The sequence below is a fragment of the Globicephala melas genome, chromosome 13, assembly GCF_963455315.2.
Source record: "Globicephala melas chromosome 13, mGloMel1.2, whole genome shotgun sequence".
Classification (NCBI taxonomy): Eukaryota; Metazoa; Chordata; class Mammalia; order Artiodactyla; family Delphinidae; genus Globicephala; species Globicephala melas.
Genome location: NC_083326.1, coordinates 62,803,300 through 62,820,542, shown reverse-complemented (window position 1 = coordinate 62,820,542; position 17,243 = coordinate 62,803,300). Strand labels below are relative to the sequence as shown.

General features: G+C 56.3%; 1 protein-coding gene across 4 annotated transcripts in view; it reads right to left on the bottom strand.

The window, feature by feature from the left end:
* Positions 1-17,243, bottom strand: part of TXNRD2 (thioredoxin reductase 2) — a 36,803-nt gene that overhangs the window by 17,993 nt on the left and 1,567 nt on the right. For all 4 annotated transcript variants that reach the window (XM_030836452.3, XM_030836451.3, XM_030836453.3 and 1 more), the window contains exons 2-10: positions 15,919-15,984; positions 11,160-11,216; positions 10,710-10,851; positions 10,178-10,252; positions 9,560-9,638; positions 9,056-9,118; positions 6,634-6,704; positions 1,019-1,038; positions 243-334 (exon numbers count right to left, since the gene is read on the bottom strand). In XM_030836452.3, the coding sequence (XP_030692312.1) occupies positions 243-334; positions 1,019-1,038; positions 6,634-6,704; positions 9,056-9,118; positions 9,560-9,638; positions 10,178-10,252; positions 10,710-10,851; positions 11,160-11,216; positions 15,919-15,984 (665 nt within the window). The remainder of the gene's footprint in view (positions 1-242; positions 335-1,018; positions 1,039-6,633; positions 6,705-9,055; positions 9,119-9,559; positions 9,639-10,177; positions 10,253-10,709; positions 10,852-11,159; positions 11,217-15,918; positions 15,985-17,243) is intronic.

Below are 17,243 nucleotides of genomic sequence, written 5' to 3'. Positions count from 1 at the left end.
CTATTGGGTGACCTGACCTCACGGCCCGTGAGCTGGCCAGCGTGCCCACAGTGTCCCTCTGGTCCCTGCCACGCTCCCCACGTGCTGACCCTTGCTGCAATAGGCTGGCAGGTGTTTATTTTGCCAACAATCTCCTCATTCGACTCAAGGGCCAGTTTCTAAAGACTGAGACCTCGCTCCCAGCCCACACCTGCACCTGCCCAGGGGGGCCACAGGTGGAGGGGACACCGGCCCGGCATTACCTGGTCGAAGGCCCGGAGAGGGACACTGCGTATCATGACAGTGGTATCCAGGCCGAGCCCAGTGAGGAAGCCAGCACACTCCAGGGCCACGTCTGCCAGAGCAGGCTAAGGAACGCTAACGGAAGCTAGGCAGCAAGACCCCCGGTGCCCCCGCCATCAGCCCCCGTCTCCACCAGTCCCCAGCAGCCCAGAAGAGTCTCCAACACTGGCTACAGAAACACTCTCCCCACCGCCCCCATCTCTCAAGCACACCTCCAGGGCAAGGTGGAGGCTCCCTTCAGCACCCACAGGCCAGGCGGGTTCTGCCTCCACGGGGCCTCTGTCCAGACTCCCTGGAGGTTAACCAAGGGACCTGTGTGGTGAAGGACAGGAGACGTGCCCAGACCTCAGTGTCTCCATCTTCCTGCAGACACACCCTCCACCCTCCCTGGTGTTACTGCTCCCTCTTAAGGAACCGGCCTGAGTGGGGCTGCTCTCCAGGGAGGACCGTCTGCCTCACGGCTGTGTCCAGCTGCCCAGCCAGCGAGTGACTCAGGAAGAGCCTCCAGGAAGCCCCAGCCTCAAAGGTCAACCTCAAATTGTCCCTCGAGCACAGGTCATCCGCCCTGAGTGGGCCTGTAAGTGCCTGTAAGTGCCTGGTTCCAGGTGGCAGAGGGCAAGCCCCATGAGAGAGAGTGCAGTGACGGGGGGAGGTGGGCCTGGGGCCTAAGCTTCCACTCTCAGGATGGTGAACACAGCTGTCTATCTGTCTGTCACCTGCACGAAGCAAAGGATACAGCTGGCCCCAACCACCAACCTGTAAGAAAGATGGACAGAGAGAGAGAAATTGAGTCTCACACGTGGCAGCCATGATGCACGCAGCCGTCCCTGTTGGGGCTCTGAGGGGGACGGGGCCCTGCAGCCTTCATGCAGGGCGCCTGTCAGCTGACATGTCACTATTGCAGAGTCCCTGCGGCTAACTGTTCAAACAGGCTGTCCCAATGTACAAAACCCACTTCCCAGAGCTCCAGCTGTGAATGACAAACAGAGCTGCTGGTTTGGGAAATTGCCTGGTGGCGAAGGAATGAGTGGCCAGGGACAAAAGAGCACGTCCCAGGGATGGGACTGGAGGCGGGACAAACATGGACGAAGCCCAGTCAGAAGAAGCAGGAGGATTTTCCTTCTCTCCTAAGGAAAGTTCTGCCTTGGGTTCCTCTGGACCTCCTGCAGCCAGGCTGGAAACAGACGGGGAGGCGCCAGACGTGGGGCGGCTCCTGGAAGCCCTGTCTGTGGGCAGAACACTCTGGGACCACGGGGCCCAGGCAGACGGCCCACCCCATGCCCACCCAGCCCCACTGCACACAGGCCTGTGGCTGGGAGAGTCAGCTCCCCGAGCAAGGGCAGCCAGGGAGAGGGACACAGGATGCTGGGAGCCAGCAGATCCTCTCCTGTTATTCAGCTGCACACACTCTGCATGCATACACGTGCATACACACACACACACTTGCACACGTGTACACATGAACAGAACTGAACACAGAGTGGAGACTGCCAGCCCAGGCGGCGTGTGGGTGGGCTTGTCAGATCACCCCTCAGCCTTTGAACGAGAGGAGGTGATGCAAGGATGGATAAGCAAATGTCAGCTCTGATCCCAGCAGGTACTAATGATATAATTCCATTTCAAACAGCGGCACATCTCTGGGAATACTGTTGCCAGTGCCCTGCGGGAAGCAACTGGCATACGGCTTCCTCTCAGGAGCTGGGACAGGAGTGCCGGCATCCTGTGCAGGGTGAGTGGGGAGAGCTCAGCGTGTGAGGCACACACACATAGGCACAATGCACATGTCTGCGTGTGGGTACACTCAACGTTACACAATCTGCCCTCCCTCAGTCTCGACGTGTATGGGGGAGGGGACAAGCCTTTCTTTAAAATATGAAACTACGAGTTACTTAAAATGCAAACAGGCTTGAGCTGCTTTGAACATCCTGCCCCAATGCAAGGACCAATGAAGAGCATCTGTGTGGACCTCACAGTGCCCTGTGCTCCCACTCAGGGTGGCCATGGCCTGGGCAACCGTGACATGCAGGTGCCAGGGAGCCCACTGCCCGCCTGCTGGGCTGTCCTGCTCGTCCGAGCCTTCCTGTCTCCGAAGAGCAGACCCTCTTGGGGGGGGGGGCGGTGGCTGCAGCCTGAAGCCCACAGCCCAGCTCCAGGCAAGGCAGCAACATGGTCTCCTGATTTTGGCAAAAGCATTTTGTTCCTGCAGCCCCTGGGCACCTCCTCAAGCCCTGCAGGGAGCAGGGTAGGGAGGCGGGGTGGGCCCCCCACTCCCACCTCCAGGTCATGGTACCCCCAGCCCCAGGCTACTGGTTCCGAGCCGCCAACAGAGGGCACATCTGGGGGATAGGCACCAGCCAGGCCGGGCCTCAGTGGGCGTCCTTGACCAAGCATGGGTGGCTGAAACCTCAGAGCGGGCAGGCATCCAGTGGCCCTGATGGTCACCTTGGGCCTCATCTTGTCTCCAAGAGGAAAGACGGTCAACAGTGTTGGTTTTCAAACCACCCTGCCCCCAATTCATCAAATAAGTATTATTCTTCGAAAAATGCAGGATTCAAGGTCTCAACCAGAGAACTCCCTTCAAATAGACTGGAGTAAGAAAACAGCAAAAACGGAGCTGGCGCCTGCAGGTGGGGTGCAGGCAGCCCTGAAGGGACGCTGCGTTTTTATTGGCAGGTTTGAAGCTGCAGATGGGCTTTGCCGGCCACCTAGGAGACCCCAGCCTGGGTGGGGCTGAGGCTGGTGCCAAGGCACAGTGCCCACGGCAGGCCCTGCCGGCAAAGGGAGGACCTGGGGCAGCGGGACCTCTGAGGACTGGACACACGGCCTCACACTGCAGCAGGACACCCCACGGGGGCTCCACCTGCACCCAGAGCCCCACTCAGCTGTGTGTGTGTTCGGGGAGCCACCCTGTGTGCCCTTCAGTGCTGCAAACACTGTACTCCAAGGTGTAACTGCCGTGGGATTAGCCTGATCACAGGGCTGGCTCTCTCCTTAAAGTTTGAAGGGGGAGGAAGCAGAAACAAAGCCTTCCTTCAGGCCTTGGAGCCCCAGCTTAAAGAGCTCTCCACCTGCCTCTTGAGTCTGAAGGCCCCAATCCGCTCCCCGGGGGTGCACCCACACAGCGTGGGGGCCCTGCAGCTGTCCCGCCAGCACAGGAAATGCTGGGGCCACAGAGCTCGGGGCCCCCAGGAGCAGCTGGACACAGGATGTCCAGAAAGCACCAAGACCCTCGGGGGCAAAGGCGGGTGGGGCAACAGCGGAGGCTGAGGGCCGGCTCTCCAGGCCTGAGCTGCTGGCCACCCAGTCTCATGCAGATGTCCCTGAGCCGCCAGCCGTGGCCCGCACCCTATCGTGGGGAGGAAGACAGGACGCCACGGAGCCCATGGGCCCTTGGGAGCCGGCTAGTGGAGGTTCCACCGCTGCAGGCCGAGGCCAGGCACACTGGGCACCCTCAGCCGCCGGCTGGCCTCCTGGCCGGGGCCAAGTGGGAAGGTCCTGGCCGGCTTCGGGAGGCCTCCAGGGCCGGGGGCAGCCCTGGGGTCCATATTCATTTCAGCTCCATTTTAAAGGCGAGTTAAAATAAACACGGGGAATATTTATAAGGCAAATAAATCTGGCAGAAACAGCCCCTCAGAGTGTGAGCAGAGGCCCCCCCGGCCCAGCCCAAGCTGATAAAATACAGAAATGCTACTGTAGACCCTCGGGCTTATTTTGACTGCGGGCAGGAATGTAAGGAGTAAACACTGACTCCCGTATCACACTGTTACAACTTGCATCCACAGCTCCGCACAAAAGCTGCGTTTCACAGAAGCATCGTACAGGGATATATCTCCAGCTTAATTTTTAAAAAAACCATTTCCTCACATAAATCATGCTCAGAATGGAACGGGTGACTGATACATTGCAAACACTTTTTTCCTTAAACAATAACATACCTAGATTCCTTCTAAACGAAAGAGCTTTTTTAAAAAAAGTCTTCTAAACGTTTTTTTTTCTGAAGAAAATAAACACTTTCCTGACCCCAATATCTGGGGCTGTCTTCCTGGCCGCGCAGGCCGCTGCCCCAGCACGTGGTCACTGGGGGCAGCTGCGCGGGGCCCCTGCGCCCGGGCCTCCTTCCGGCCTGTGCGGCCTCTCCGCACACCAGCCTCCGGTGAGCAGTGGGCAGTGAGAGCCGCCAAACACCGGCCCCCCTGGAGGTGGACTTGGCTCTCAAAATGTAACGGGGAAATAGCAAACAAGAGAAAATAAAACACACAGGGACTAATTTAAGAAAAGACCAAGATTCAGAAACTGCTGGCCTTCGCTGATGGGCGGAGATTACCGGGCCACACGGGTGGCCTCGGCCAGGCCAGAAGCACAGAGCGGGGAGCCAGTGTCCAGGCGGCCGCAGGTTGAAGGCCATCGGCACCACGGTCTCCACAGTCCACCTCGGAGAGGCTGGCAAAGTGCCTCAGTGACCCAGAGAAATCAATGCGCAAGAAAACTACGCAGGTCTGAAGACCACGCTGGGCACTTGCGCAGCGGTAGGGACCCCAAATCAGCGCCAGAGCAGGACTGGGCTCTGCTTGGAGGAGCTTCCAGGCTGGTGGGAGGGGCTGGTGGTGGACGCATGGGACCCCGTCTCTGCCACAGATGTGCTGCAGACGCCCCAAGGCCCTGGGACCCACAGGAAATCCAGGGCTTTTGTCAAAGATTTTGGTGGGGAAAGGCCCTCCTGAACATGCAATAAATCTAACAGCCATTAAGTGTAAAAGAGCCTAAGCTACACTTAAAAAAAATAAGACCAAAACATTTGTATGTCACATTTGTATGTTACATGAATTGAAAGGACAAGCTGAGAAAATCTGCAATTGTAAACAACACGGGATCTCAGCCCTGACAGCAAACCCGCGGGAAGATAAGAAAGAGAAAAGCCAGAGAGAAGGCCCAGGAGCGAGCAGCCCCCATTCACAGCCACACACACTCACACTCACAGACATAGACACACGCTCACTCACAGACACACACTCACAACTTACACACTCAATTTTAAACGGCCAATAATTACACAAAAGACCACATAATAGCAAATGCAAATGAAACCAGGCCACATTTAACCTACTAGTCAGAGACAAAACAACAAATAACCCAGATACTATGGCGTAAAGAGAAAACGTGATAAATGTGACATCAGGAAAATTAACAACTATTGCCAAGTCGAAGCACCAACCACAGCCTGGGGGCCCTGTGGGAGGCGAAGCGGTGGCCAGGGCCAGGAGCCTGACCGCAGATAGAAGTGGCTGTGCTCCCTCCACCCCCCCACAGGGAGCAGGAGAGGCTCCCTTCCCTTCAGGCCCCATGGAAATGCCGAGGCAGCATCAGGCAGGGAGAGCAGCACAGGCGCCCAGCCGGGACCGCAGTTCTCTACTGTGGACACAGCCCTGACCGTGCACACGACACATAAGAAACACTGAGACAACAAGAAGACGCACGTCGGGGTTTTCACTGCAGCCTTTCACAAAGAGGTGGCCGCGAGTGGTGGGAGGTCACACCAAGCCACCCCCATGCCAGGGGCCGTGCCCAGCCCTGAAAAAGGACACCTCGTGAGGCTGGGATAGCAGGGACAAGCAGAGCGCGGCACGAGCACACGCGCAAGCTCTCACACATGTGCTCACGTGTTCACACACGTGCTCACATGTACACATACATACCCTCACCCATGCTGACACATGCACACTTGCACACGCCTGCCCACCCCGGGGCATGCCCTCGGGCCATCGGCAGCTGGTCCCCCGCAGCCCAGCACTGTGACAGCCAAGCCTCTGTCGCCCTCTGGTGGCCTCTATGGTCCCTGCGAGCATGAGGTCTCCTCAGTGCCCTGGCAGCAGCACCCAGACCCGGACCCCATGCCAGGAGTGAACCCAGCCCTTGGCCACGGGGGTGCCAGTCACGCTGCGGGCCTGGCTTCACAGGTGGGCTCTGGTTTCTGGCAGCCCGAGCCTTTGCTGATTTCAGGGAAGCCCAGGTGACAAACAGATGAAAACGGGGACGTTCAATTGGAGCCGGAGGGGGACCAGGGCTTTCCCCCAGGGCCCACCCACCTACCCGCATACCCAGATGGCCCTGAGGACCCACTGGGACCTGCGGCTCCTGGGAACCCTGGTGAAAACCTGCGCCCCAGACAATAACGGCCACGCACTGTGACTCAGTCCTGGGAGAGTGTCAGCCCCAAATGGGCACAGGGCCAGGCTTTTTGCCCTTCCCTCAGGTAGGTGGGAAAGAATGCGTTACAGAGGGGCAGTAGCATGTGCTCCCCGCCTGGCTGTGTGCACAGGGGAGTGGGGCCCCTTGGGCACCCCCAGGCCTTACGTTTTTCCAGGGGACTCCTTCAGCCAGAAGATGTCATCACTCGTAATCCCGTATTCCAAGGCACCTTCGATCTATCCGGGAAAAGGGTCAATGTGAGGCCTGCGTCCCCGGCTGCCCCCGGGGCTCCCTCTGAGGACGCCCAGTTTGTAGACACAACTGGGCCAGAACCACCTGCCCACATGTGGCTGCACCTCCTCGGGTGCGGCCTCTGGGACAGGGGATACGGCCGCTCCCTTGGGGGCCCGGGGCAGCTGCTCCTTCCTCTTGCTCTCCAGGATTCCCCCCAGATCCAGACCCAGGGCTGTGGGGAGCAAGGGGTGAAGCGGGGTGGGCCGGCTCCCAGGGCGCCAGGCTGGAGGCTGGATGCGACCAACCGGGGGCCCTTGAGGGACAGCATGGTGGGCCCTGTGCCCGGGAGTTGTCCAGGTCACCCCATACCCCAGCAGGTGGGGGACACAGGACACGTCCTCTCTATAGCCCCTGAGAGTCAGATGTGCTGGGAGAGAGGAAACGGATTTCAAACAGTTTACGGTTCCAATTGGCAAAAAAAATAAAGTCAGGAATTTCTTAAGTTTGCTCAAGAAGATCGAAAGGTCTGGATATCAAAGGGACTAAAACACAAAAAGTGTTGGCAGGCTCCGGGGCGGGCAGCCAAGAGCAGAGTGGCCACTGAGCGGCTTCCCCAGGACCCGAGGCTCCCACTTCACCCACCCCCCACCGCCCCTCAGGCAAGCGGACAGCAGGGAGAGGCCGGGCCAGTCTCCTCGCAGGCACTCTGGCAGCCACGTGTAGGGTGGAGCTGAGCTGATCTCTGGGTCCCAGGAACTGACCTCGGCCATCAGGGGCTTTGAGTGGAGCCAATGTGGGCCCAGCTGTGGGTGAAGGATCACTAATGGTCACCACTTGACCCCTGTCTGTGTGGCTACTGGAACAAGAGCCCTCCCCTCCTACGGAGCCACACATCCTGCCCAGGGCCACCTGGCACAGCTGTCTGGTCCCCTCTGGAGGCTGCTCTTGCTGGGCTGACAGCGGCAGGGGCCACGTCACGGTCTGAGGACTGGAGTGGGCACTTGCCTTGGCACCCTCCTAGCTCCTGTTTCCAGTGGAAGCACAGAACTGGACGGAGGTTCAGATTTAAGAGTCTGCAAGGAAGCAGAACCACGCCCTTGGTCCTCCCCATCCACCTGTCTGGGCCTATGTCTGGGTCTGGGGCGGCCTTGAGCACTGGCCTCCAGGCCCCGCAGAAGCAGGTGGTGGGGGCGCAGGCAGAGCGCCCCCCACCAGGCTGAGCACTGAGGGTGGGGAGCCTCGCAAAGACGGGGAGACTTCCTGGGTCTGGTGTTTAAGCACATCTCTGCCCAGTCACTGGCTGGCCACTGAGCAGAGACCTCAGTAGCCTCACAGGACACAGAATAAAAAGTTTACAAAATCGGTCCAGAAAAATCACCCAACAGACAAGCAGCAATAAACGAAATCCCAAAGTGGAGGGAGATCCTAGCTTCCAGAGTGAACATGTCATTTTGTTTGAAATGATCACTTTTCAGTAAAACATCACAAGACACGAGAAGAAACCAAAAAGGATGAACCCCACGCACTGCAGGTGGGGATGTAAACGGTGAGGCTGCCCCCCCGCCCTGGGGGCCTGGGACCTCCACCCCCAGACACCCCCAGGTGTCTGCCCAGGAGAAGTGACAACTCGCATCCACATGAGCTCCCAGCAGCATCACTCATAACAAAGTGGAAACAACCCAGAGGTCCACCACGCAAGCGGACAACAGAATGTCACACCCACCGCGGAACATCACTCAGCCGTAAGCTGGTCAAAGAGGCCATGCATCTCATCCCACTGATGTGAAACGTCCAGAACAGGCAAATCCACAGAGACAGAGAGCAGGCTTCTGGGGCCGGGGGAGGGGGGCAGGAGCGACGGCTGATGGGGCCAGGGTTTCGTTCTGGGCGAATGAAACATTCTGAGATTCAGTAGTGGGACCGACGGGTGAACGACTCTGAATAAACTGGAACTCACTGGACTGCACCCTTTGAAAGGGTGCATTTTATGGTATGTGAGTTTCACATCAACTAAAGAACAAGATTTGGGTTTGGGGGAGGATGAACCAGGCTTAAGTCCCAAAGGCTCCAACATTCTGAGGCTAAAAAGGAGGAATCAACAAGGGAGATAGAGGAGAAGTGATGTGGGGACAGGAAGAGGGCAGGCGGGGGCTGGCCCAGCAGCTGAGCCGCTCTCGGGACTCAGCCAAGTGGGGATGTGGGAACCTGGCTCAGCAGAGGGCACTCGAGAGCACGGGCAGTGGAAAGTGACAGCTGTGAGCACAGGGCCACTTGGAGGACAGGGGCGAGTGGGAGGTGCATGTCACCAGACCATGAACGGGGTAGGGGGGTGGGGGCTCCTGAGGACACTCACGTGCGTGGGGTACCTTGGTCGCCCTCCGGTGGCGATGACAATGTGGTCGGCCGAAAGCAGAGTCTGAGAAGAAACCGAGAAAGCCACAGTCACCCAGGTAACCTGCAGTCCCCATTCGAGGGCTCCACCAGCTTCCCCATCACAGCCTCTGCCCTGCAGTATGGACCCTGTGGCAGCAGCCCCAGACACTGGCAGGAGAGCCTCTAAGTCCAAGCACTTCACAGTTTACACAGGACTGCACGGGTGGTAAGGTCTCCTGGAATCCCCGCAAACCCCTGCAGGGCTGCAGCCGCCCGAGCAGCGGGCAGCCTGGCGTGGTCACTTCCTCCTTCACAAAGAATTAGACTGGCCTCAGCCCAGAGGAACGTCGTATCAATCCCAGCAGCGCTGATCTCCAAGGACAGCACTGAGACCGAGCAGAGCTGAGGTCCACCCACCTGGGCCACAGACTGACCCACGGACTGGCCCGTGCTGCCCCAGGGGCCCCGGGAGGAGGGCGCTCACCTCTTCCCCACCTTTTGAGACACCACAAACCATGTGTGGGTTGACAAAGCTGGCCTTGAAGTTAAAGTACTTCACTTTTCTGCAAAATAAAAATAGGATGTTCAAACATTTCCTCTGCAAATGAGGCATCACCTCAGGATTAAATAGGGAGCACTAGGCAGATGGCTACAATGTGAGCTCGGGCCACCCACGGCTCACGAGGGGCAAAAGGAGTGTGCGGACCCGCACCGGGAAGCATGGGGCGCGGCTGCTGTCTCCCCAGGGTTCCTCGGTACGTGGTGACCACAGCTGCCATGCAGGGGCGTCTTAAGGGCCCAAGCTCAGCCCTGGTGTGTGAGGACGGAGGTGGCCGGGCCTCCCCCGAGGTCAGTCCTGTCACCTGGACACCCTCCACCAGGAAGGGGAGGCCCCCACATGCACCCAGTTACCCTCCCCCCAAAACACCCATGGACCTCCTGCTGGTGAGGGGGGTGCCCAGCAGGGAGGGGACAGTGAGGATAACAGGCACTGCGAGGGGCGAGGGTGGCCGGGCTTTCTAACCCGGGTCTCACGCCTCCTCCTCCTGGGGAGTCCTCATGTGCCCCAGGACCTGCCCAGAGCCTAGCGCGGCGTCAGTACCTGTCCTGCAGCTGGACCCGGTGCCCCCAGTTCAGGGACTTCACGTGGTTTTGAACGGCTTCTGCCATTTTCCCCCTGTTGACACAAAGCACGATGCTTAAAGCCACCACACAAGTGTCAGCTGCGGGTCCCGCCACAGATTATTAGAGGCAAACAGCCCTTAACAGAAATGCCCAGAGGCAGAGGGGTTTCTCAAGGTGGTAAAGGTGATGTCTGTCCCCACGGCTGCTGCCCCCGGGCCAGGTTTGGGGCTTCAGACCGAGGGGCTCCAAGCGGACCATGCGCCACCCGCCAGGCCTGAAGCACTGCAGACTTTGGGCCGAGCGTCCTTCCAGGGGTGTCCTGGGCGCCGTGGGGCAAGTGGCAGCGTCTCAGGCTCCACCCAGGGGATGTGCAGCCCCCACTGTGGAGATCACCAAAAACGTCTCTAGACTTTGCCCACTGCTGGGGGCCCAGAGGTGCCCCCAGGTGAGAATCGCGCCCACAGCTCCTGCGAGGCTGATGGGATCGGCCGTCCCCCACGTGCCCTCACCAGTCGTGCGGGGGCTGGGCCACCTTCCAGCCGTAGTGGGAGGCGTCGCAGATCATGCCCCCTAGCAGCGCCGCCTGGTGCATCAGCTTCTTGGGGATGCAGCCGACGTTCACGCAGGTGCCGCCAAGGCCCCACCGGGTGCCTGGGGAGGTGGGAAGAGCACACAGGGTTCAGGTGAGCCAGGCCAGCCCTGCTCTATAGCTGTTTCCAATTCCTTTTAGTTGCTTTAACTCCAACGCGGCCCAGGTGAACCTGCCGTGTGGACGCGCCGGCTGCGGTTGCATTCAGACTTGGTTTAAATGAGAAGGATGAGGAACCTACAGTGATGGCAGCTTCCCCGAGAAGCAGGACGCTGTCCAGAGACTGGGCAGTAGTCCAGGGCTCAGCCACCCTCTGTATGTGAACCCCCACCTTCTCCAGGACACGTGGCTCCCGGCAGGGGCTGCCTACCTCGGGGGGAAGGCTCCACGTAGTCCACCACAGCCACCTTCTTCCCCAGCTGAGCGGCTGGAAGGACCAGAGAAACAGGCAGGTGAGTACAACCAGGGACTGATTCAGGGTCGGGGACCCCAGGAGCCCATGAGGCCCAGAGAAGGCTGGGGAAGGACCAGGCCAGCAGCCGCCCATGAGCTATGCAGCCGGGTCTCCCACTGCCTCTGCTCCCAGCTATGCTGCCCCTAGATGGGCACCCCGACCTCTTCCTGACCTCAGGCTCTGCACCACCCACCAGAGCAGTGCTGGGATGCGTCCCCCGCCCCCCCGCAACCTGGTTGCAGGTCCAGCACAGGCCCAGGGCCCACCCCAAGCACACTCCCTGGAGGCATCACAGGGAGGCCCCCGGCTCGCTCCCCAGTCCTTCCCTTACTCCTCTCTTCCCCAGACACCATGTGGGGTGGCCCTCGGTCTACGCTGGTCAGAGCCCCCAGGTGGACGTTTGCTGCTTCCTCTCAGGGTGAGGAAATGGAAGCTCGGAGGTCAAATGGCAGGTTCAGGTCAGCCAGGCCCCAAGACCAGGGCTCCAAACTGCACCCTTGCCTGGAGCCCCCAGCTATCAGCAGGCTCCCCCAGCCACAAGCCCCAGGTTCTGAGGTCAGGACTAATCACGGGCTTCCTGCTGGCTCGCCTGTGGCACTGCATCAGCCAGCCCTGGTCCCTGGCCGTGACGGCCCCGAGGGCACGCCCCACTTGTATGTCACGAGCCCACGAGTGTTTGAAACACTACAGAACATGCTTGATTCATGGCTACCAGCTACCAAGATTAGAACCAAATTTTAGAAGTCTTCATTAACAAAACCATTTCATTCAACTGAATCAAGATGGGATCCCAGTGCTTGATCTGAAGTCTCCGGCCAAGGGGACACCTCAGACATAACAACGCCCGGCTCCCAGATCTGATCAGGATGGAGCAACAGGGACCAGAGTTAGCCTCCTGCTCAAAATAACCAAAAATCCTGACAAAATACGTGAAATAATGGTTTCAAGAAACTGAATAAACGAAAACAAAGGCCAGCGATCTCTGAGAGACAGGAAAGGGACGAGGTGAGCCCCGCGACCAGAGAGTCTGCAGGACACAGCATGGAGGGGGCCCAGCAGGCTCTCGGGCTGAGAGTTCCTGGGACAGAGGAGAGAGAGGGGAAAGTACCTAAGGCCGGGACAGTGCTGCTCCCAGAAGCCAGCCTGGAGAAACGTTAACTCCTGGAGCACTGGGTGAGCATTAGGAAGGTCATGCCTCAGCAGTTGAGAATAATTAGCCCCAGACTGGGCACAGCACCAGAGCGCCTAACAAATCTTAAGCAGAAGTCTCAAAAAGATCAAACTGTCTGCAGCTACATCCCAGAACGTGCTCAGAAATATTTCTAGGAAGATAAAAATATCCAGAAACCAGCAAGGTAAAGTCCAAAGTGTCTGGCACTCAAACAAAAATTACCAGGCACGCCAAGAAGCAGGAAAATACAGCCCTTAAAGGGAAAAACAGTCAATGGAAACTGACCAAGAACTGACACCAACGTCAGAATTAGTGGGAAAAAAAGTAAAACAGGTGTTTTAACTGTATTCCACATGTTCAAAAAGTCAAGAAGTAACATGGAAGATAGAAAAAAGGACCCAAGTTGAACTGTAGAGATGAATACTGCACTGAGTGGGGTTCATGGTCGAGTAGACATCGCACACTCTTTTATTAGTGAATTTGAAAACAGGAATAGAAACTATCCACAATGGCAAGAGCTCTCATGAGCTCTGGGACAACCCGGAGCTGCCAGATGCTCAAGTCCCTTATAGAAAATGGTGCAGCATCTGCAGTAACCTTTACCTTAAATCATCTCTAGATTATAACACCTAATACAACGTTAACACTGTGTAAGTAGTTGTAAATACAGTGTAAATGATAAATAGTTGCCAGTATGCGGCAAGTTCAAGTTTTGCCTTTTGGAATTTTCTGGAATTTTTTAAAAAATATTTTTTTGATCTGTGGTTGGTTGAATCTGTGAATGTGGAGCCTGTGGATACAGAGGGCCGGCTGTACTGTTCCCTTGAATTCTATACTCAGAGAAAATATCTTTTTAAAATGAAGGCAGAGTAAAGATGTCTTCAGACTCACAAAAGCTGAAAGAATTTATAACCCCTAGAGCCACACGACAAGAAATGTTCACGGACGTCCTTCCAGTAGGAGGAAAATGATGCCGGGTGGAAATTCAGATCCACAGAAAGGAACGGAAGCCCCAGAAATGACAACCACATGGGCAGATGTGTTAGCTTTTTCCTTATCACTGAAATCTCTTCAGAAGGTCACTATTTAGGGACTTCCCTGGTGGCACGGTGGTTAAGACTCTGCGCTCCCAATGCAGGGGGCCCAGGTTCGTTCCCTGGTCGGGGAACTAGATCCCACGTGCATGCCGCAACTAAGAGTTTGCATGCCACAACTAGGGAGCCAGTGAGCCACAACTAAGGAGCCCTCCTGCCACAACTAAGACCCAGCGCAACCAAATAAATATATAAAAATAAAAACAACAAAAAAATAATCAGTATAAAAAAAAGATCACTGTTTAAACAAAAGTTGTACAATGTGCTGTGGGGTTTGTAACATGTAGAAGTGGAACGTGACTGGTGGGAGAGTGTCTCCTGAAGGGGGACCGTGACATGGAAAGGTGCATGTCTCAAACCCGGAGGCAATGACCTCACCACGTCTGCACGTTAATCCACAATGTCCCAAAGGCCTAAATGTAAGAACTGAAGCTGTGAGGCTCTCAGAAGAAGACAGGCCTAAGTCTTTGTGACCTTGGATCGGCTGTTTCTTGGATGTGACACCAAAAGCACAAGAAACAACAGATCAACTGACTTCATCAAAATTAAACACTTTTGTGCTGCAAAGGACACCATCAAGAAAGTGACAAGATAACCCCTAGGATGGGAGAAAGTAATTGAGAATTATGCATCTGATACGGATCTAATATCCAGAATATACGTGTGTGTGTATTCTCATAACTCAATAATGAAAAGACAACCGAACTTAAAAGTGGGCAAAGGTTCTAAATAGACATTTCTCCATAAATACAGAAATGGCCAATAAACACATGAAAAGATGCTCCATTAACCATGAGGGAATTATAAGTCAACCACAATGAGATACCACTTACTTCCCACCTACTTAGGATGGGCTATGATAGAAAAGACAGTAACGGGTGCTGGCGAGGATGTGGAGAAATTCGAACCCCACACTTCCTAGTGGGAATATAAAATGGTGCAGACACTTTGGAAAATAGTCTGGCAGCTCCTCAAAAGGTTAAACCTTGAGCTACCCTATCACCCAGCAATTCCACTCCTGGGAATCTGCCCAAGGGAAATAAAAGCACACGTCCATACAAAACCTGCAGAAATGTTCAGAGCAGCATTACTCATAACTGCCCCAAGCAGAAATAACCCAAAGATCCACCAGCGGACAAGTGGATAAACACAATGTGGTTCATCCACACTATTCAGCCCTAAAAAAGGAACGAAGTACTAACACACGCTGTATCACAGATGAACACTAAAAACATCATGCTGAGGGAGAGCAAAACCACACGTTTCTATGAAACATCCAGAACACAGGCCAGTCCATAGAGGCGGAAAGGAAACTAGTGGTAGCCTGGTGCTGAGGAGGGGAGGGAGACAGGTGACTACCAGTGGGTACAGAGTACCTGGGGGTGATGAGATGTTCTGAAATTGGTGGTGGTGATGGTTGCACAACTGTGAATATAAAATCCACTGAAATAGGCAGTTTAAATGAATGATCTGTATGGTGTGTGACTTGTACCTCAGTAAAGCTGGGGTTTTTTGTTGTTGTTTTTTTTTTTGCGGTATGCGGCCTCTCACTGTTGTGGCCTCTCCCATTGCAGAGCACAGGCTCCGGACGTGCAGGCTCAGTGGCCATGGCTCACGGGCCCAGCCACTCCGCGGTATGTGGGATCTTCCCGGACCGGGGCACAAACCCGTGTCCCCTGCATTGGCAGGCGGACTCTCAGCCACTGCGCCACCAAGGAAGCCCAGTAAAGCTGTTTTAAAAATATGAAACACTAGGGATAAATCTGACATAAGATGTGAAAGACCTGTATATTGAAATGACAAAATATTGCTGAAAGAAATGAAAAAATACCTAAATGAGAGATACACCACATGACCCAGCTGTTCCACTTTTAGGAGATTATCCAAGAGATTTAAAACACACATCCACACAAAGACACACACACACACACACACACACACACACACACACACACACACGAATGTTCATAGCAGCACTGTTCACAACAGCCAAAAACTGGAACAACCCAATCCACAGGCTAATGAACCAACCAAACGTGGTCTAGACATACAGTGGAATACTTATCAGTAATGAAAAGGCGTGAACTCTAGATACACACAGCAACACAGATGAATCTCCAAATAATTGTGCTTGGTGGGAGAAGCCCGGAAAGTAAGAATACACACAGCATGATTTCACTTAGACAGAATTTTAGAAAATGCAAACTAATCTACAATGAGAGAAGGCAGATCAGTGGTTGTCCGGGGTTGCAGCGGGGAGGAGTGGGCCAAATGCAGAGACAATGCATTCAGCTCGTAGCTGCTCAGGAGGATCCCCACCCAGCCCGGAGAGCACCACTGCCCTCTCCAGGGGACCCGGAAGCCTGGAGGCCCTGCCATGCTGGCGGGATGCAGGACACAGGACACGTACCTTCCTTGGCACAGGCTAGGCCGCCGGATCCCCCGCCAATCACCAGGAGGTCATAGCACTGCCGCCCTGCAGGGGTGAGGGGGAGACGTTGAGAAGGAAGGACCAGGAGCAGCCTGGGGCGCGATCCCCCAGGAGGCCACAGTTTCCAATGTGGTACAGGGTCCACTTTAGGGGATCGGAGTTCCGTCCTGTGATGGTATGGGGTGACCACACATCCCCCAGCAGGCAGGAGGCAATGACGGGGTGCATGTTGTCTGCCCAGATCCCGAGACTAAGCAGGTGAGGCTGGCAGGGGTGTAGTCCCCACCTCCCCACATCAGGAAGGTAATTGAACTGGCAGGACTGCCCTGAACTCAACTTCACCCAACATTCTAGTAGACACGGGATTAAAACGTTTGTCTTGACTCCACCTGTCTTTCCGTTGTAAAGGTCACCCTCTGTCACCAGCGAGGGAGAACAAGGGCGGCCCCTGCATTGGGCAACACGGCCTGGCCTCTCTCAGTGCCCAGCAGGGCCTGGCAGGACAGCGGCTCTGAAACGCCTCTGGGTTCCTTGGAGGCCATTTGCACCCTCCACCCCTGCCCCCGGCACACAGGCCGCTGGAGTCCTTCCTCCCTGCAGAAGCCGCTATCCGTCTCCTGTAAATGCTAGCACAGAAGGCAGGCCAGAGACGACTGAAGCAGGGGGATGGCAAGGGCAGGTGTGTCCTTAGGTGTGGCCAAACTGTGAGAGCCCCGAGCTGGGGACCCTCAGCACCAGGCTCCGGCCTGCTCCCCGTGGAGGGAGGAAGAAATAACAGAAGATCATCAGGACGTGGGGAGGGAGGCAGGGAGGTCAAGGCAGCTAGGGGCTGCATCCAGGTGCTCTCTCATATCCGCTGCTCAGGGAAGCTCTGACCAGGAGAATATCCCTACCTTCCATGGCAGATGCCCATCCCTCCTGCCGCCACTACAGGGTCTAGGCTGTGTCACCCCACAGCCCCACTCTATCAGGCAGAGGGCAGCGCGAGCAGCTGGCCGCGTGGATTGTGGGCTTATCTTTGGCGGTGGGCTCTCCCCACATGCACACCCAGCAGCCCTCTCTGTCTGATAAGCACTTGGCAGAGGCCTCCGTGGGGCCTCTGTAGGCTCCACTGCAGGATATCTGCCTTTAAACACCTGTGGGGTCTGGGTAGCCTGTGGAGGAGGAAGGACTCTGAAGGACCCTAAGACGGGCAGGGAGGGTGCTGCCCTTAGGGTGTCAGCTGGGGACGCACCCGTGCACTCTATGGGGTACCCTGGGGCACCTCACAGCCTGGCTCCCTTCCCCGCATGCAGGGGCTCAGC